General features: G+C 44.0%; 2 protein-coding genes and 1 non-coding gene across 9 annotated transcripts in view; 2 read left to right on the top strand and 1 right to left on the bottom strand.

The window, feature by feature from the left end:
- Positions 1–1,192: 1,192 nt before the first annotated feature.
- ACTR10 (actin related protein 10) lies at positions 1,193–14,788 on the top strand. The gene is made up of 13 exons (XM_052783526.1): positions 1,193–1,378; positions 3,580–3,652; positions 4,202–4,284; positions 5,870–5,978; positions 7,273–7,380; positions 7,760–7,827; positions 8,129–8,208; positions 8,608–8,643; positions 10,562–10,641; positions 10,733–10,806; positions 11,250–11,331; positions 12,792–12,993; positions 14,185–14,788. The coding sequence occupies exons 1-13, from the start codon at positions 1,302–1,304 to the stop codon at positions 14,364–14,366; spliced, it is 1,254 nt and encodes a 417-aa protein (XP_052639486.1). The 5' UTR covers positions 1,193–1,301; the 3' UTR covers positions 14,367–14,788.
- Positions 14,789–19,302: 4,514 nt separating this feature from the next.
- On the bottom strand, positions 19,303–19,375 carry TRNAK-CUU (transfer RNA lysine (anticodon CUU)). Its single transcript has one exon. It is a non-coding gene; the product is annotated as a tRNA-Lys (tRNA).
- A 107-nt stretch (positions 19,376–19,482) lies between these two features.
- The window catches only part of PSMA3 (proteasome 20S subunit alpha 3), a 23,195-nt gene continuing 22,233 nt past the window's right edge, over positions 19,483–20,444 (top strand). For all 7 annotated transcript variants that reach the window (XR_008234616.1, XR_008234615.1, XR_008234614.1 and 4 more), the window contains exon 1: positions 19,483–19,641. Coding sequence is in view for 4 of the 7 variants with exons in the window: in XM_052783517.1 (XP_052639477.1) it covers positions 19,621–19,641 (21 nt within the window). In the remaining 3 variants the exon portion in view is untranslated. The remainder of the gene's footprint in view (positions 19,642–20,444) is intronic.

Here is a 20,444-nt window from a genome sequence, read left to right as displayed (position 1 = left end):
TAACATTTCCTAACCTTGATGGGGTTAAAACCGCAGCACTGAGTCAAAAAGTCCTTCATTGTAGCATGTGGGCACATACACACTTGCACACAAATGCAGCTTCCTCTTTGCTCCAAAACCCAGTTAAGATCTTGGTTTTGACAGCCTGTTATTTCATGAGGGCTTGAGATAACACAGCATTCCCACAAACTTTGCAAAATGTGTCATGTGGCTCCGTGACTATGAAAGTCCAAACAGCTGTACATCTCCCCCTTCAAAAAGACAGATGAAGGCAGCTGTACTGGCTCAATGACACGTTTTCATGAAAATGGCTAAACCTGAACTAATTCAAACTAGATTTTTAGCACTCGTGTCCTACCAGTTGACTCTCACCATAGCTGATCTTCTACCCTCTGATCATCAGACATGGGTCTGGAAAGCACGGGTTACCATAGTGGAGTTTATCATTTCTATCCTGGCCGTATTTGCGATCTCCTGACTTCACTCCTAACACCACTCTCTCGGAGCAGTGAGGAGATGGGGCTTTTTTGCCCCTCCTGAGGCATTTTATTTCTGTTCAAGAAGGATGCTGTACCCCAAGATACCTACGCATTTAGCTTCATAGCGAACGGCTCTGGCATTAAATGTCGCGGCAGCCAGAGCACGCACTGCAGGGCCCGCGGTGGGTTTACGCCTTCGCGAGGGCTTTGCGAGGACACGAGAGATGGTTTGGTGCCCGGCTGGATGGCGCGGACAGCCGATGCCTGGCCCCTCAGAAACGAGCTCTGCGCTACGAATTAATGCATCCCTACGGCACGCGTGGTTTTACGCTTGACCAGCTCTCGGCACCAAGGCGTCGCTGCCATCTTGCTCGGGTAGGAGAAGCCCCCGGGCTGGCTCTCCTCACAGGATGGAGCCCGCGCTCACACCCAGCACCCTCCTCCCCTGCCACCCCCGTCCCGCCTTCGCGCCCGCTGCGCCTCAGGGGGCCTCATCCAGCCCTTCTCCCTCGTAGAGGCCCTACCCGCCGCCGGACCGGAGCTGAGGGAAGGTCGCGCCGTACCGCGCACGACGCCGCCGCCGGAGGGCTCCGGACCTCCTCAACCAGCCGTAGGGCGGGCGGCGGGCGGCGGCGAGGCGCGGGGAGGGCGGCGGAGCGGCGGCTGTGCGGACAGGCGCCGAGGTCAGCCTGCCGCGCCGGGTGTGAGGAAGGCCCCATCTTGCCGCGCCGGGTGTGAGGAAGGCCCCATCTTGCCGCGCCGGGTGTGAGGAAGGCTCCGTCGCGCCGCCGCTGAGGGGAAGGGAAGGGGAGGGAGGTCGCGATGCCGCTCTACGAGGGCCTGGGCAGCGGCGGGGAGAAGACCGCCGTGGTGATAGACCTGGGCGAGGCCTTCACCAAGTGAGTGGCCCCGCGCTCCCCGCCCCGCCTGCCCCCTTTCTGTCGCGACAGGCTTCGCCTTGGAGCCAGTGTCGCGGCTTGCGGGGCGGGCCTGCCGTCGGGATGAATAGTTGTGTGTGGTTGTGGTGTGTCCCGTCCCCCCTCCCTTATGGTGATCTGCGTGGTACAAAGCCGACAATAACAAGCCTTATTTTTTAGTCTCGTGTTTTAGATTAAAATAAAAAAAAGGGGTGTAACTCGAGGTGGAAGGAGAAATGCTCAGTATTTAGTAATTTATGTCGTGAGCTAAAAATGCTTCTGCCCACCCCACATCAAAATACCCCGTTGTGTTAGAAACCCCCAGCTCCCCCCACGCTCGTGTCCCAGGTACGTGCAGCCCTTGTGGAAAAGGGACTGGTTAAGCAATCTGGCCCCGCGTCTAGGGTTAAAATACGCTGGAAGGGCTCCCTGGGTTTCAGTGGCCTGTTCGGAGAGGCAGCTTGCACACAGAAAAAAAGATTATATTGCAGGAAAAGCACCTCTGCAGATGTATGCCACTCTTCTTAGGCTAGGCCTACATCTGCAGTTGTGTTCATGTGGGTGCATTTATGTGTTTGAAGCCTTAGGGATGTCTCTGCTTCTCTAAAGAGGCAGGAGTTGTTGGTTTTGTATTTGTATTTCTGTGAAACTTGGTTTTGTATTAAGTTGTACTTGCTTTTTTTTTCAAGTGGCTGTGTAATTGCAGACCAGCAGGCAGGCTTCGTTACCTGGAAATGGCAGCCGTGTGGTTATGGAGAAGGTTTAACAAAGTCTTCACAGGTGGAAAAAAGTGATTCCACAAGTGGCTTTTTGTGGATTCATGTCGTGTTGCCGATTGCAGGCTTTCCCCAAATTTGGGGCGCTTCTGAGGTTTATCCCATGGGCATTATTTGTCTAATAAAATGCTCTTATGGAAAAGCATTTCCCCTGAATAGTGTGTTTTTAGGGTCTGTTTCCAGCTTTCATTCTTGTACAAGAGATAACAATTATATGAGAGACATCTGTCCTTTTCCAAATAAGGCTGAAATTAACCAAAAGTTCACAAGTTGTCAGGATGACAGGCAAGGACAACTGCAAACACACACTGGGACCGCACAAGTCTTTGTTTGAAAGACCAAAGAAAAAAGATTAAGTTCTGAATTATGTCTTATTTTATGATTTTTTTTCTGAAATGATCTGAAGAAACACACTGACAGTTGCCAAATACCAAAATAAAGAATTAATTGACCTTTTGCATTAAAAGTACTCGAAGTCCAGCAGCTTTATAGTTTTCTACTAGTGTTTTCTACTGTAGTTTTCCTCTGAGCTTTGTACTTCATGGGGGTGGCAGTGGTGAAACAAATGTCAAGCGCTGAGTTTCTTAAAATCAGATCTTGAATTTCTTTTGTTTTTAATTTGCCTTCTTCAGTCCATGACTCTTGTGTCTTTTAAGGTGCAATCGCTTTATGAAAACCAGATGAGTTTCTGAAAAGTTTGTTTTGGGGTTGCTAGTATTTTTATTATGTCGCATCTAAGTTGGATGCAGAGCCCTCATGTTTTGTCAGGAGGCCTGGAGCAGTAACCAGTCATCTTGAGGCAGTAGTACCTTAAATCACTCAGGATGCTTGTGAAGGAAATGCATTTGAAAGCTGGAAAGAGGAAAAAAAAGTGTCAGTTGAACGTTGCTGGTCAGCAGTGAAATAGGCCACAGGACCTGTGTGATTGTGATCGTTGTGTGTTTGTCTTTTGTTTCTTCTAAATAAACGTCACAGAAGACAAGGATTTAAAGAGGGCATGATAACTTAAACTTGCCTGTGTTTACTGAGAGCTTCAGTGAAAACTGTGGGCCCATATGGAAGGCACAGAAAAGTATTTCTTTGGAAATTTAATAGGCAGTAAGGAAGGTTGCAGGTGGATGATTGTAAACGGAAAACTACTCGGTGGAAAGTAGGAGGCACATCAGAACTGAACATTGCAGTTGTTATAGAATTGAAGAAAACTGGTTTTGTTTCATGCAGCTGAGAGGGAGTCAATAAAAAGATGTAAAATCTTTCTCATTCAAAATTGCTAGATAGAAAAGCTATATGCGAAACACCTCTTTGCAGTCACTAAAATATCCCTAATTAATTACTCTTTGATGATTTCTAGGCCCAGTATGTTAAATAGTGACTTCAAATGATAAGTTTTTCAACATTTTCCTTTAGGTGTGGTTTTGCAGGAGAAACAGGACCAAGATGCATTATTCCTAGTGAAATAAAGAAACCCGATGTCGCAAAGGTAAACTATTTTACCTGAACTGTTTTACCTTTATAATGTTTGGTACGTTATGGTATAGAAAGAATTTGCAGATATGTTTGCTGTCCATCATAAGCTATTTTTCATTAACTTGTAACTGCTGCTATTAAAAGATTGTAACTAGATACAGGTAAGCGTGGTACCAGTGCTGATGTTAACTGGTACTCATCACCCATGCAGCTTATGTTTGGGGCATTTGTTGAGAAATTTCTTTGCCTAGCTACGCTTTTTTTTTTCCTTATGGTAGAGGACCGCAGCTTTGGAAAACTAATGTTGAGATAAGTTATCAGTTCAAAAAATTAACATGAATAAACTCTGAAGTTTAGTTATAGGATGAGTTTACGAGATGCTTTGTTAAGGACATAGAGCAAATCAGACGAGTATTCATTTATATGTGTCAAATTATATATGTTCAGATAGAATATATTATCATATCCATATTATATATATTTCTTTATATATCATGTATATATTTCTTTATGTATAATCACTGCCTAGTATTTAAGCTGACTGGATATTTTTACTTTACAGCCTATCAAAGTTGTTCAGTGTAATATTAATACAGAAGAGCTATATTCATATCTGAAGGAATTTATCCATATGCTGTATTTTAGGTAAGAGATTGTCCTGGTGTCTGCTGGGATAGAGTTAATTTTCTTTCTGGTAGGTGGTACAGCGTTATGTTTTGGGTTCAGTATGAGAAGAATGTTGATAACACATTGATGTTTTCAGTTGTTGCTAAGCAGTGTTTATACCAAGTCAAGGATTTTTCAGCTTCTCATGCCCAGCCAGCAAGAAGGTTGGAGGGGCACAAGGAGTTGGGAGGGGACACAGCCAGGGCAGCTGACCCAAACTGGCCAAAGGGATATTCCATACCATGTGATGTCATGCCCAGTATATAAACTGGGGGGAGTTGGCCTGGGAAAGGATGGCTGCTCAGGAACTAACTGGGCATTGGTCGGTGAGTGGCAAGCAATTGCATTGTCCATCACTTGTTTTGTGTATTCCAATTCTTTTATTATCATTATTAGTTTCTTCCTTTCTGTTCTATTAAACTGTTCTTATCTCAGCCCACGAGTTTTACCTTTTTTCCCCTGATTTTCTCCCCCATCCCACCGGGTGGGGGGAAGTAAGTGAGCGGCTGCGTGGTGCTTAGTTGCTGGCTGGGGTTAAACCACGACAGAGATACTTGGATGTTAGTTACTCAAGCCTTCTGTGGTTCTTTTCTGAGTACATTGAGAGGTGTTAGAAGTGTGACTGAAGACTGCTGACTAGTTGAATAAGAAAACAGAAACAGGATTTTGCAGGTGTCTGCCTGGCTGTCTTATTGCAGGAGAAATTCAGTGGTGCTGAGATTCAAGTTATGTTACAAAGAGTTAGTGTCCTGCAGCATCAGTTGCTCCCTAGAAATAAAAAGTATTTGATGAGTTGCCTTTTAATTGTGGCGCTCATAAAGGACTTGGTAAGGGAAAGTCATTACCTAAGGAGTTGTACTGATTTTGGTAGGGCTGAAGCTCATCTTATATCGGTGCAGAGCTCCTTCCACATGATAGGGGTTTGGAAGGAGGAATCTTAACCTGTGGAATATTTTTACCTCAGTGATACATCTTTGTATTGTATTTTTAGCACCATTAGTGAATAACGAAGTTGGACTTAGTCTTTTCTCTTTACTTCCAATCCTTATTTTTACACATGAAAAATCATCACTTGACACAGGGAAACCAGTACTGAATTTCTGTGCCTCAGATCACCCGATGTGGGTTGTTGGGTTTTTTTTTCCCCTGTCCTTGATCATTGCTTTGTAATTGAAATCAGGACAATTCCATCTTCTTTCACTGAAATCAGGACATCTGTATCGTCATTCTTCCGCTTTTATGGACACACTGTATGACACCGGACAAGCCATTAATAGCTATTATGCATGCCTATTTTTGTATTCTTTATATTGATTTAGAAATGTATAATGGATATTCAGAACTACAGCCCGCTGACAGCTCTATAACTTGTTTTCTGTAACTCAGTTTCCTAACTTACTTTTAGGAAGGTGGGGTTTTTTTAAGCTTGGGATCTGCTGTAGAAAATGCTATCTAAATCCAAATTTTTAGGATTTTTGAGGAGAATGGAATATGAAAATAAGGTAGGTCTCATAATGCGTGCTTAAACTTAACAGTTTTGTTTTACATGTCTTGCCTTTTTTAGACATCTGCTGGTGAATCCCAGAGACCGTCGTGTTGTGATCATAGAATCTGTCTTGTGCCCTACACACTTCAGAGACACGCTCACAAGAGTCCTTTTCAAGCATTTTGAGGTACGTGTTTTACATAACTACTGTATATGCTCAGCATAGCACTTGCCGTTAGAACTTTTACTAACGGTCATTACCAGATGTGGACAAAGAAATGGAAGTAATGCCAAAAGAATGAGAGAGGCATAAAGAAGATAAAAAAAGCTGATGGTTGTCTGGGGAAGTAGGGCTTGGAGACTGGACTAAAGGCTATTTTTATTCCATTCTTACTCTTCATGAGGCCACAAAACAGGAGCTATCAACAAGAATCCGAAAGGTTTCTCAGGGTTGTACGAAAATACAGCTCACATCACACTGTTCCAGACAGATCCAATAATCCCCATTGAGCACTGCCTGAAGCCAGAATTTATATTTAAACACTTGTTAGAGCTCTGTCAGCAAATCTCATCACTTCTACCACAGTCAATATCTTTGCCTAGCGCATGATCTAACGTCTGGCTGTACTCATTTAGATAAGAGCTTACCTGAAATTTATTATCTTCTCTGCTTAATCAGTCTTTTTGAGGAAACGTCTGAACCTAATTCTTGCTTAGTTCTAACAGAAAATGTTTTGGAGGTGAATCTGTACTTCTTCAATTCAGATAGAACAAAGGTTAAAGTTCTTCTATAAAAAGTGGTGAAACCAGTTTGTCTGCAGTACTTCTTCACTGTGCTTCCACAACACATTTTACCAACTAATCTTAAACTTCTGCATAATTCTTTCCTGCTATTGATAAAATTTCCTGATGACTTGAAATTGCTGGAAGATTGGAGTGATTTGGGTTTTTTTTTTACTAATCCCCTTACAGGAAAAAAATATGTCTCAGATAAAGCAGTCCCATGCAAAATTGGTTGTCTGAAATGACTCGTGACTTGGAAAGTCGTATTTTGGTGGAGAGAAAGGCACACTTTTATGGGTTTTCTGGCACCTTTGTTCACATCTTCAAGACTTTATACAAAATTTCAAGTAGCTGTGTTTTAGTTTCTTTAATTTCTTTTCAATGACAATAAGAAACCTGATCTATGACTTAAGAAGAGTTCTATAGTTAACACTTGCTTTTCTTACAAGCCCATTCCAAGATTCATTATTACTAAGGTAACTGGTATGTACCACAAATAAGATGAACACAGAATTCAGAATCCTCTCGTATTTTGTTCATTACTACACTACTGTAAAAACTAAGTTAAAAATGGATACCTCAAGATACAGTTGTCTGAGTTTTGCTTTTAATATGACATTCGGGAAAAGCATCAGTGCTTTGGGTGGTTTGTTTCTTTTTGCCCCCTTCTGTCAATTGTTCTTTTGGTTTCCATGTAGGTACCTTCAGTTTTGTTTGCTCCAAGTCATCTAATGTCTCTCCTGACACTTGGGATCAATTCTGCCATGGTGCTAGACTGTGGATATACAGAAAGCTTGGTGCTGCCTGTATCCTTTAATAATATACAAACAAAATTTTCAGCAAGAAGGCTGTCATGACGAGGTGGTATTTTTATAGATTTCAAGTGTGCTAAAAAGTAATAGGAACAGATCAGGCAGTCTGGCTTTTGACTGTAAGATATCATGACTTGGGGAATCTTTTCACAGGTGATGTGCTAATGCTGTGTTCCCTCGAAACTTGGGAAGGGTGGTTCGTAACTTCAGGCTTTATATACTAGAAATTAGTTTTGGAGAAAAGCAGTTAAAAAGTGTTTCCAATAGCTAATGCAAGAGATTGTTGGGGGGAAAGAAGCATTTAGTTCCAGTACAATTCCAGCAGACTGAAAACTCATAACAAAAAAAGGAGAATTTCCTGATCTTCATATAGATATATGAGGGAATTCCGATTCTGAGCTGCTGGGGTTCTCTTCCTCTGGGAGGAAAGGCTATCCACAAGTAAGTTCAGAGTTACACGTTCCAGGTTACCAATGATTTGTGAAAGTTCATCTGTGACTAATGAGCAAAGATTCCTGTTGAACATGACTTAAATCAACTGTTGCTGTGACAGCATCCGATTTTTAAGGTTACCACTGTTTGGCTTTTGTTGATGTAGTAAAAGCTGTGGAAATTAGATCTGCATCTAGTTTATATTTAGACAAATGCAACTGAAGGGAATAAATGCTGTCCTTAAGCATAATATAGAGAATCAGCCTGAGTTAATAGCTATCTTTAACTAACTCCATGTGCAATGTTTTAGGGAACTGGAGTATCAGTTGTTGGAGCAGTGCACAGTTGATACAGGATTAGCCAAAGGACAAAGCCTTCCATCTGTAATGGGTAAGGTGTGTTTGATGTAGCATATGTGCTGTGAACTTGCACTAGGGAAAGTGGATTAATGTTAACAGTGAATAAAATGCGTTTAGTATTCACCGCATCTTTTGTGATCTACCTTTGTGATTTCTTTCTCCGTATTTAACAATATTATTTTTATAAGCCACTCATAGCAGCAGGTTTGAATGAAGGCTGAGATAAGAGTTCTGAGTAATTTTTCAGTCTGTTTTGAGAGAAGACAAACTTTTTATTTCTGTTCTTAATATTCTTTCCTCCTTAGAAATCTTTAAAAGCTGCTGTCAAAGCAAAACTTTAATGTACTAAATGTAAATCAAACTTAGTATCATTCTTAAATTCTCTTTCTACTTAAAAAGCTTTTGTTCTAAGTTATTTTTTTTATTTCAGGCTCAGTTCCAGAAGACATAGTAGAGGATATAAAAGGTAAAATTTTCTGCTTCATGAAACTCTAGTTTATTAAGTTGTGCAGTAGAGTATGATAATAACAAGTGTGCAATACTTTACGTTTAGGAATTTATTTTATCTTCTCTGTTTGCCATATTTCTTACCTACTGGAAGAACTTGCAGTGTTCTTCCTCTTTGAAAGCAAAACCAAAACCATTTTGAACTCCTCATTCAGGTTTAGCCTATGTGTTGTTAAGGTGTAGCTCATAGATACATTTGGTAGACTAGCACAGCAAAGGTATTACACTGTTGTATATATCCTATGATCAGCAGGTCAGGTGTACTGGTTTTGGCTGGGACACCAAAGGGATATTCCATACCATAGGATGTCATGCTCAGTACATAAACTGGGGGGAGTTGGCTGGAGGGGCAGATCGCTGCTTGGGGACTGCCTAGACAGTGGTCAGCAGGCAGTGAGCAATTGCATTGCGCATCACTTATCTTTTCTTGGGTTTTACTTCTCTCTCTTTTCATTATCTCCCTTTTAATTACTACTACTACTACTATTAGTAATAATAATTTTATTACAGTTATTAAACTGTTCTTATCTCAACCCACAAGTTTTACTTTTTTTATTTTTCCGATTCTCCTCCCCATCCCACCGGGGCAGGGGGGAGGAGTGAGCGAGCAGCTGTGTGGTACTTAGTTGCCAGCTGGGGTTAAACCAGGACATCAGGTTAACTTCCTGTTGCATTTTTTAACTACTGACATTTTGTTTGCTGCATATGAATATGTACAATGTGAACTCTACATGGGACTTAGAGTTAGCAGATCTAATGTTCCAAACCTGTTATCATAGATGTGTTTTGGTTGCAAATGCAGTATTTAAGCAGTCTTAACATCATGACATAAGAATGGTTAAGGTTAATTTTGTTTCTAAATTAACTAGGAAGGCTCAATTTGCCTTAAAGTCAATTTTGGGGGGAAAAAAAAAAAAAGTATGTATAAGACATTTTGGTGTGTTAATCAGGTAGGCAAGATGAGTCAAGGACTGCATTTGCACCAGAAAAAATAGAGTCTATCTTTGGGCAGAACTTGGATTAATTCCTATGTAATGTTTCATGTGCAACAGATTTAAAAACATACATAATCATAGAAAATAGCAACTAGTATATATCTCTTGGGCCAAATTAGCAAGAAATCCATCAGTCAAATGCAAAATAGCTTAAATGCAGGTGGTGCTTTGTCAAATGGAAGTTGCTCTTCTAATTCCTGGACGTGAATGCAATTTTCTGATCAGCTCTGGGTTTTATGCAGTCTTTTGGAACCAGATATATGCTAGGGTTGAAATAATGCCTGCCTGTGCATTGAAGGGTTGTTTCTTTGTGACAGCCCTTTATGAAGAAGATACTTATTTGTGCCAGATACAAATAAATAAGTATATAATAAGACTAACAGCTAGGATACAAAGGAAATTGTGCTCTGTCAGTGTTGCCTGGAGAAAAAAATTCCTCTGGAGTTCTTAAGAGTGCTGAAGAGTTGCAGTAGGCAAAACATTGCTGAGCAGTGTCTCATTTGAAGCCATGGTGCAAGACCTGCAGTGGTGTGTTTGACAGCAGAATACTGACAGCAGAACCCCTGGAACCTTGTTGTAACCGAAGGCACGATTAGTAACGTCCACCTGTCTTTAAATCTTATGTAGCTTGTCTGAGAGAGAAATCTTGCCTGTCCTAGCATAGTTTCCATATCAGCTTCTTTTAAACTCATGGTCTAGATGGCATCTGAACTCTGCTGAAGTGTGGAGACTGTTCTTCTTTGCATTTATTTGATAATGTCTTGGACCAGCAAGGGCCTAAAGTGTGTATTCTTGTCTAAATTAAGCAAAATTATTGCCTTTATTACTGATTAAAGGATCCAACAAAGTGTCTCTTCTGCCCCTTTTGTTTCTTTTATAAAGTCCGCACTTGTTTTGTGAGTGATCTCCAACGTGGACTGAAAATCCAGGCAGCCAAGTTCAACATTGATGGCAGTGCTGAGGTGGGTGGAGGATGAAGCTTATCCTAGTCTTTTTGGCCTGGATGTAGCCTTTTTGGCCTCTAAAATAATGCACATATGTTTTTATTTCTAGCGTCCTTCACCACCTCCAGACGTGGACTATCCTTTAGATGGAGAAAAGATTCTCCATGTAGTTGGCTCCATCAGGTGAGAAATACCATAGGAGGATATATTTTCAACTGTAAAAGCACATAACTTTTCGTAAAATTGAACTTTAATGAAACACTTGCATATGCTTTTAATGTCTCTCAAATAAAGGCTTTGTGCTGGGCACAATGCAAGCCCATAATGAGAGGTGTCAGCTTCTCTAGAGAGCTCACAGTTGAGGATGAGAGCAAACAGATCAGAGGGATGGGGGAAGCAGAAATGGAGTATTAATGCATGATGATGAGAGACATTTAGCGAAGTGAAAGGGGCATTGTCTCCTCCCCGTTGGCACCGCCTGGCGCGTGGACTGTGTGATAGAAGAAGTAGCAATGAAGTGTTGTCAGCAGGAAGTCTTCAGTTATTTCCAGCTCTGCTGTTCATGAGTGTTAGCTCATAGTGTAGTATGGCTTCTCATTAACACTCATTTCCTGTCTTTTCAACAGAGACTCTGTTGTCGAAATACTGTTTGAACAGGATAATGAAGAGACATCTGTTGCCACTTTGATCTTAGATTCACTCATTCAGGTATCTTTATATTAGAAACAATTTATTGAATGCCTCCAGCCTTAGAGAACCTGCTGTTATGAATGATTCTAGAGTAACACCCTCCCGACTGCAGGTTGCGATTGGTTGAAAGCGTTTAGCACAGCATGACTCCTAGGGTTCTGCCACATGATGAGTTTCTGTGAGGTAGTAAGTCACCATGTGTCATCCACTCTGTGATTGTTTTCTTACTCTTTGGTATACTGCAACATGTCTAGGACAGTTTTCTAAGAAACGTGGCGCTCACGCCTCAGCAAAAGTAATAAACTAGCTTGCCTTTATTTCGGTGTGGGGCTTTACATATGTAATGATGGAGGAGTAGCTAATGCTTGGTAGTGTAGGAATTACACTGCTTAAACTGAAATGACACAGGTATTCTGTTTCTTCTTTTTTCAAGGTGTTTTGTTCCTTTATGAGTCCTGCAGACTGCTGGTTTGCCTAAGATAGAATAAAATTAATTTGGACATCTGTATTACAGGCAGTATATTAGATTTATTGCAGAATATTTTCTTGGCATATACAAACACTTCATTTCTTCTTATATTTAGGAAAAAAATGCATTAGAAAACCACTATAAATGGAAATTTTCATTACCTGGTGGGTGTATGTATGTTAATTAAAGTTGACTTCCTTTAGTTATTGATGCCATTTAAATTAGTTTGCTGAGACGTAATTTGTTGGAGAGCCATAGGCTTGGATGACATGACAAATGTTTCAATTAGAACTCCTTATGAAAACAAATTGTTTAGCAATATCTGTGCCTGGACCCCTCACCTCTGTACCTCTAGCATTTACCTTGCATCACTCTTTGGCAGGAGGAAAGACAAATGTTAAATTTACAAGTGTTAAATAGCGTCCAGTTACTTCCTCTGGACAAGAGGACCACAGCAGTCTGGAATTTTTTTCAAAGGGATAGCGCAGATCTGTTTGTGAGGGGCAGAACTGACAAAGCTTGGTCTTCTCATGCCTTTGTGTCTTCTGGTTGGATTATCTGATGCCTAAGGCAAGCTCCAGCAGGAACCTTTTCTGCCAGTGAAAACTTTTGCAGCACCTTTCTCCCACATGGAGCTAAAAAGAGTCAGCCTCATATGTAACAGTTTTCCCTCTCCAAGAGCACTGGTTGAGGCTCTCTCTGGCACCTCTTCTCCCAGAACTCATGGGCTTTATTGTCACTGATAATTCTGTCCTCTGTTGTCTTGGCCTGTCTCAGCTGAAAGGCTTTACAGGGACTCACAGCGTGCCCATAAAAGCCTGAACTGGGCAGTTCCTTAAGCCTGGTTTTCTTGGGAAGTGTGGGGAAAAAATTATGTTGGTTATGTTTCAGCTAAGCATGAGAAAACAGCAATTGAAGTGCATAGAAAGACTGAGTGAATTTCTGACAGGCCTTTGAATGCTTGTCCATGCAACTTCAGTTAAAATTTTTTTATTCCTGTTTGCATTAGTGTCCAATAGACACCAGGAAGCAGTTGGCAGAGAACTTGGTAGTTATTGGTGGCACGGCTATGTTGCCAGGATTCCTTCACAGGCTCATGGCTGAAATCAGATACCTGATAGAGAAACCAAAATACAAAGAAGCACTTGCCACTAAAACCTTCAGAATTCACACTCCACCTGCCAAACCCAACTGTGTGGCCTGGCTGGGAGGTAAGAATGAAAACAACCGTTAAGCAAAGGTACAAAGTGAAAAACAAATCTCCCAAGTGGGATTTGTAATGAATAAATAGCAGTAAAAACGAGGTGAACTGTTGAAACCAAGCTCTGTTTGAGCTCTGTGGAATTGTTATGCCCTCCTGGAAGAAGCTGTGTGGAGTAAAGCTCCCTCAGGGATATTTGGTGGGCAGAATGGCACTGCAGGTTATGGGAGCTTTAAACAGGTGACGGGCAATTTGAAACAGAGATGTGGAAGATGTAGTGTTGACTCAAGTGCAGTACAGGGCTACCGCCATATGGTGGCACCAGTTAAGTAATTAGGCAGAGCAGAGACCTGCTGCGTGTAGGAAGATCTGCTTATTGAAAAAACAGGTTTAATTACCGACTGAGGAGCTGTGAGCTATGGAGAGGCCGGAGGCTGTTGACTCCCTGTGCTGTTCGCAAGTGCCAATAACAAATACAGCAATTCTGCAATGGATTTTGGCTGCTGTTAGGGAAAAAGAAGGGCTTTCTGTTGCTAGCAACTCTTTCAAGGAAGGTTCTGAGGTTGATAAGAATTCATGCTTTTCTAAGCTTTCTGTTAATAAGCTGAGCCCATCTGGTATGTATGAGGAACTAACTTTAACTGTAAAGGTAGATTTTAGTTCCATATGCTTTGAAATGTAAATGTTTACAAAATTTTAGTTTTAAAACCTTTTGAGTCTACTTTTAGGATTAGAAAACAAGAATGATTTATATGCACCCAGTTCTCTGATACTTTTCTTCACTGGCAGTGCTAGTCAGCTGCTGTGTTCTGAATCTTCTCACAGCTTGCATAAACTTATGGGTATTGTGTGACACTCTTTTTGAGGAGAGTAAATTTCATTCAACACAAGGTGGTTTGTTTGAAGTGCTTAAAAATCAAAACTCATAGGAAATTTTGTCATAAGAAGCAGCTCAGCTAGGCCAGTTTTGTTCTCAGCAGAGACTAGATGATTCTTTGTTTTCAGTTACTTTCAGGGAACATAAATTGAAGCAGTTTGGGACTAGCTGGGCTATTGAAAAGGAGTGGCTAGATCCTTTCATTCCTTTAATTTTTGGGACAGAGCTGAAAAAGAATAGTTGAGATTCTTGATGGGAAGAAGTAGAAAAAGAAATGCAATACATCAAATTAATGCAACATTATTTTTTTTCCCAATAATGTAGGAGCCATTTTTGGAGCACTTCAGGACATACTTGGGAGCCGGTCTGTGTCCAAAGAATATTACAGCCAGACAGGCCGCATACCTGACTGGTGCTGTCTTAATAATCCTCCGCTGGAAATGATGTTTGATGTTGGAAAAGCACCCCCACCATTGATGAAGAGGGCTTTTTCTACTGAGAAATAAGCACCTAAATGCTACACAAGGATTCTACTCATCTATTTCAAGTAGATATATATGCATTGGCTTTTTTTTATTAAGTAATTTGTGTGTAACACTATTAAATATGAACAATGTGGATGTTTTGGGGGGAGTATGGTAGTAGGTACTAACACTATTTAAAACCACATCCAGTTGCAGTTTAAAAACTTAACTCTGGCAACCACTATGCTGTTTTGTCCACTTCTGAAGAAATTCTGTACCATCATGAGTTGGAGCATACCAAGTTGTTTGTTATTTATCTGTACAGTAAATGACACTGCTGAGAGAATTTGTTTTAAGATATTTTGTTTTTAAATATGCTTAGAAGAGTGAAGGACAGTCTACTATGGGAAACATCTATGGAAGTTTTTCTGCCAAATTCTGTATTAAACTATTCCACCCTTGAATGACATGTGAGGAAATTATTTGGGGCTGTTTAGCAAAGGTGCTTGAGCAGTATTTCCCCTGGACATGGTCCTGTTTTGAGAGTTTTAGCAGAGAACTCTTCTGCCTGTAATTCTCAAGTAGTGCTGAGCTAACAACTCTCCCAGTGTCTCTGCTCCAAGAAAGAATTCAGCTGTGTGAGAATTGTAAACAGGGGTGTGAGGAAACCTCGAATCTCTGACTGAAGTGCCAAGTTCAGAAGTCACTTCTTTGCCTTCCTTCTCCCCATCAGAAATATTAAACTTCATTGTCCCGCAACAGTATGTATTAAATGAAGACGCAATACAAAGTTCTCTGCTTAAGAGGAAAAATGTGCATTTGGATATTAACACTATATTTAGGGATTGTTGGCTAGTTAATAGGCTTTTAGCAATGCTGTGACTTTACGTATTGAAGGAGAAGGAGCACTCCCGTGGGAAAACAAATACATACACCTCCATTCTGCTGCTAGTGCTGCTGGTTTTGGTTTGTCATGATTCTCACTATCCTTCCATAATACTGCTGTGAATTAACTTTGCACACAGAACTGTGGGCACTCCAGCCAGTGCCAGTGCCTCTCAGCAGCCTCGCATCTTGGGAGAGGGGTTTCCCCTGGCCTCAAATACTGCTAAACTTGCTGCCAATGTGCCAAACTTGACTTGCTGGCTAAATGGTGACTCTGCTGGTATCTGTTGGGTACTGAGGTTTAAATCCTACTCAAAGGAGTAATTGTTTATCTCGGATTTGGGGAGATACATACATATAAAATTATTGGGGGTGGTGGAGTCTTTTATTGCCACAAACATGCTTTTTGTGACTGATTGCCCAGTGCTGTCTGCTGACTGCCTGCTGTGCTTACTGAAGCACGTTTCTTGAAGTTAAGCATACATTTAAAGAAACGTTCTTGTGGTGAAACTTAACGCAGGGCAATGTGCTACAGCATTTAAGTAAACTTCTGCATGATTTTGTCGTTCTGTTTTGTATATGCTTTACCTTAACATATGGTGTTAGTTGGCACATGGTAGGATATACTCCCTTTTTATCTTAATGGTTTTCAAATTAAAAAAAAAAAAAACACACAATACGGGAATCGCTGCTTAAAGTGTTAGAGTCTGGTTGGTAACAGTGGTCTGATAGTATTAACATGGATGATTTATCTCCCAAGGTGCTGGTGGGTGTATTTTTAAGTTGCCGCCTTCTTACTTCAAATGAGCTGCTGGCTGTTACACAGAAAGCATAGAAAAATAGGCAGGCGTAGCTGTGAGTAGTTGTTAATGGTTGTTTTATAGTCCTGGGATGAGGTTGATCTTTCAGAGACCATTTCTCAGTCCTCAAAGTGAGATAGGGCCTGGCCAGTGCCTCTTTGCACAGATGTGAGAGTCCCCAGTCCAAGCACTTTCTGGGTTTCAAGGTCAAACAAGTTGCAATTACCATGCACAAGAGCTTTTCTGAGACAGCCTGAGAATGAGAATGGTATGCAGTGACACAGAAACAGGTTCTTCAAAACGTACTGTGTTGTGTTCTGTCTGTCAGGTCTGGACTTGGAAAAATGGATTAAACGCTATAGCCAGATACCTGTATTCCCATTGCGTCTGGTATTTCGCATTCTTTTACATCTTAGGGTTCTTCTCTTGCTTGATTGCTTCTGTAAGCCTACGATTAATGGTTTAATATGCTTGGGGATGTTCATTCCCCAGCAGATTCCTCAAATACCAGCATTCCCCTTGGTTTTTTTGAGTGTTCAGGACCTTCACTCTCTGCTTGTTCCCCCTTACCAGTTCTTTTTTACCTCCCCTGCAGCGAGACCGAGGACAACAGGGTTGCATGCAAGTCGAGAGTGTCCCCTCGAGCCGGGCCCCGCTATGCAGTACGCTGCTCAGCTGCACTGCCCCGCCACAGCCTTTCTCCCAAGGCATAACACCTTCGGGGCTGGGCAGGAGACTCAAGGATCCAACCGCTTCTGGCAAGAAAACCTGTGGGTGAGGTCCGGTTCTCCTCACAGGGCTGAACAGGGGACGAGCGATGGGAGTCCCATAGTGCACGAGGTTGACCTGTGTGGAGCAGTTTTTGGCAAGGATTGGGGATATCGGTAGTTTTCTGAGTGGCTTCAGAAAGTGTGTATGATTGCAACAGTTATGCTTAATAAAGCAAAATGGATAAAACTGCAGGTTTTGGAGGCCAGCCTGCTACATCCCTGTTCTTAACTTGTTCCCAATCTGTGATGCTATTACAGGCTTGTTAAATAGACGCTATTTCATTGCAAAGTGCAGAGAGCTGTCCTTAGGCCTGGGCAAAGAACATTCAGACCCGAGCTCTGCTGCTCATTTTCATTTATAATGTGAATAATTGGGATGCAGTTCTGTGACCCAGATTGTGTCTTGCCTCAGTAAGAAGTGAGCCAGAGCCTACCGAGGCTTGCTCCTGAAAGAAGAGTTTGCCATCGGCACAAGTCCAGTGGAGCTGGGAGGGATTACTCATGCCCCTAAGTAGTTCTCAGTGGGAAGGATATGCAGGGGAGATTAAACTCCTACAGAGCCTGTGTTCGTGGTGGTGCAATGATGTCATTTTCTGAACTGCAGCAGACTGCGGCTGAGGAAATTCAGAGTATTCTTAGCCCTTCCCTTTTCAGGGGTATTTCTGTACTGCTGTGCTTGTGTACTCTGGGACCTTTCACAAGCCCGGCATGTTCTGCCACCTCGTCTTCGTTCTGCCCACTCTAATCTTCTCCTGTGGGCTTTCTGCATCGCTGAACAGCTTCAACAGCTGCTCTTTCACACTGCACGACCAGAAATCCTAACTCCTATGTTCCTGGCAGGTTTAAGCGCAGTCCCATGACCCGTTCAGGACAGAAACAGGATTCTTATTTCATCAAAGGGGTGCGGAAAGACTTATTGCCTGCTTTTCAGAATTACTAGCCGTGGAAAGCCCTTAGAGATCACACCTTAAATGTGTTATTGTGTAGAAAAGGATTTGGGTTATTTTTTTTTCAGCTGAAATGTTGTTGTAGTTCTCTCCCTGGCATGACAGGGATCCGTGGATCCTTGCAGGAGACAAATTTGCAGTGAACTCAACTGTTTTATCAGGAAGGACAGTGACAGACACAAACCCCTGCAGTAACTGGAGGTTTTCCTCTGAAGTTCCTGATTCCTAACCGGATGCTGTTCCTGAAGGTTGGTGTTAGCCAGCTGCAAACAACTCCAGCCGAGCTGACTCCTGCTGACAGGAGGAATATTTTGGAATATTCACAAGCATGGCCCATTGCAGTCTGCCTTGTGTCTGTGGGAGCTGATCTCTGGGGCAGGGGGCTTTAACTCATTCCCCTCATCTCCCTTTTCTTAGAATCATAGAATATCTCAAGTTGGAAGGGACCCATAAGGATCATCGAGTTCAACTCCCCTGCTCCTTGCAGGACTACATAAACTAAATTAAGAGCATCATCCAGATGCTCCTTGAACTCTGACAGGCTTGGTGCCATGACCGCTTCCCTGGGGAGCCTGTCCCGGTGACCGACCACCCTCTTGGGGAAGAACCTTTTCCTAATGTGCAATCTGAATTTCCCCTGACGCAGCTTCAGCCCATTTCCTCATGTCCTGTCCTGGTCACCGGAGCGAGGAGGTCAGCACGTCCCCTTCATCTGACCCTCTTGGGGAAGTTGTAGGCTGCGATGAGGTCACCCCTCGGTGATGACATCACCCCTCGGTGACGAGGTCACCCCTCAGCCTTCTCTTCTCCAAGCTGAACAAGCCACGTGACCTCAGCCGCTCCTCCTAAGTCTTGCCCTCCAGGCCGTTCACCATCTCGGCCACCCTCCTCTGGACACACTCTAATCGTCCGATGTCCTTCTCAGACCGAGGTGCCCCAAAACTGCACCCGGTGCTGGAGGTGGGGCCGCACCAGTGCGGTGTGGACTGGGACAGTGCCCTCCCTCCACCGGCCAGCGATGCCGTGCTGGATGCACTCCAGGCCGCGGTCGGCCCTTTGGACTGCCAGGGCACACCGTTGACTCGTATTCAACTTGCCATCAACCCAAACCCCCAGGTCTCCTTCGGCGGGGCTGCTCCCCAGCCTCTCGTCCCCTGGTTTTACATATAACCGGGATTACCCCGTCCCGGGTGGAGAATCCCGCGCTTGCTCTCGTTAAATTTTGTACGGCTGGTGATTGCCCAGCTCTCTAGTCCCTCCAGATCTCTATGCAAGGCCTCTCTACCCTCGAGGGAGTCCGCAGCTACTCCTGCTTTATTAACGTACATTTGGTTCCTGCAACCAGATAATTCATAAAAACATAAAACTTCTTTTTTTTTCAGCAGCGCAGCGTTTAGTACAGTCACTACCAAAATTACGCAGGCTATGGCTGCACCAGGGACGTTTGCTTCAGGAGTCTCTCTGGTCCCTCCGGAGCTTGGCGGCGGGGGGGGGGGGGTGAGTTCCCCTCAGTGTCGCGGAGCTGGACGGGGCAGAGCCCTTCAAAAATTGGGGGGGGCAATGCACAAAAGTGAGGCGCCCAACGTGGGGCTCGAACCCACGACCCTGGGATTAAGAGTCCCATGCTCTACCGACTGAGCTAGCCGGGCGCTTAGTGTCACTTTCCCGCCACGTGCCCTTCACCAATATGACGCGCTGATGTCAGCCCCGCCCCGCCCTGCCGGCCCCGGGAAGCTCTAAGAGGACGGCGGACGGCGCCGATTGGCCGGTGTGAGGGCCAATGGGAACGCGTGTTGTTGGGCGGTCGGGAGCGTGAGCGCGGCCCGGGCAGGAGTTGTGTGTGTGTGCGGGGGGGGAGCTCCGTCCGGCCGTGGCTGAGGGCGCCGCCGCCGCCATGAGCTCCATCGGTACCGGGGTGAGTGCGGCCCGGCCCGGCCCGTGGGGTCCGGCGGTGCGCGGGCGGCCTGTCGGTTCAGCCTCCTCGGGGCCCGGGCCGGAGCCGCTGCTGAGTCACTGCGGCCCGTTAGGGCGAGGAAACGGCGGGGAGCGGGGCCGGGGCGGCCGGGAGTACCGCTCTGTGCCCGCTCTGTTCCGCACTCGGGGTTACGGTACAGGGCCGGGCGGGTCTGGGCGAGCCGCCTTGGTGGCCCTGGGGCCGGCCGTCACCTAGGGCCTGCCGCCTGCGAGCCCCGGCCTGCTACCGCCTTCCACCGCGGGCGTGGGCTCCTTCGGGGGGGGGGGGGGGGGGGGGGGGGGGGGCTGCGTGTTTGGGTTTGGCCGCGGGTCCCTCGGCAGGAGTTGGTGGAGATCCTGCGCTCTCCTGCCTCTGGTCCCCAGCCACAGCTCTGCACTCTGTGTGGTTCCGGGCCTGCGGGGAGGGAGCCCGCCTCTGGGCTTTTAAGTATTTCAGATGTATTCATTCCTGTTAATAAACACCCATGATTTCAAAAATTATGAAATAAATTTGAAAGGCACGCAGAAGGTTCCCGTAGGTTTTAAGGTTTGTGTAATGCACAGTGATTTCAGACCTGGATTGGCAGGGTTTGAAGTGTGGGTATATCCAGCGCTGATGCGATGACTTCTTGTAGTTGTTAGTGTTCGCCTGCGTCGTTTGTTCGTGCGTCTTATGTAAGGGGCCAGCCTGCTTCTGGTGTTTCATAGCCATCGGGTGTCATGCGGGTGACAGTCTTGCATTTTTAAATAACTAGACTGCTGAAA

This window comes from Harpia harpyja, chromosome 3 (genome assembly GCF_026419915.1).
Source record: "Harpia harpyja isolate bHarHar1 chromosome 3, bHarHar1 primary haplotype, whole genome shotgun sequence".
Classification (NCBI taxonomy): Eukaryota; Metazoa; Chordata; class Aves; order Accipitriformes; family Accipitridae; genus Harpia; species Harpia harpyja.
The sequence above is the reverse complement of the archived record's forward strand: the minus strand, read 5'-3'. Positions and strand labels throughout refer to the sequence as shown.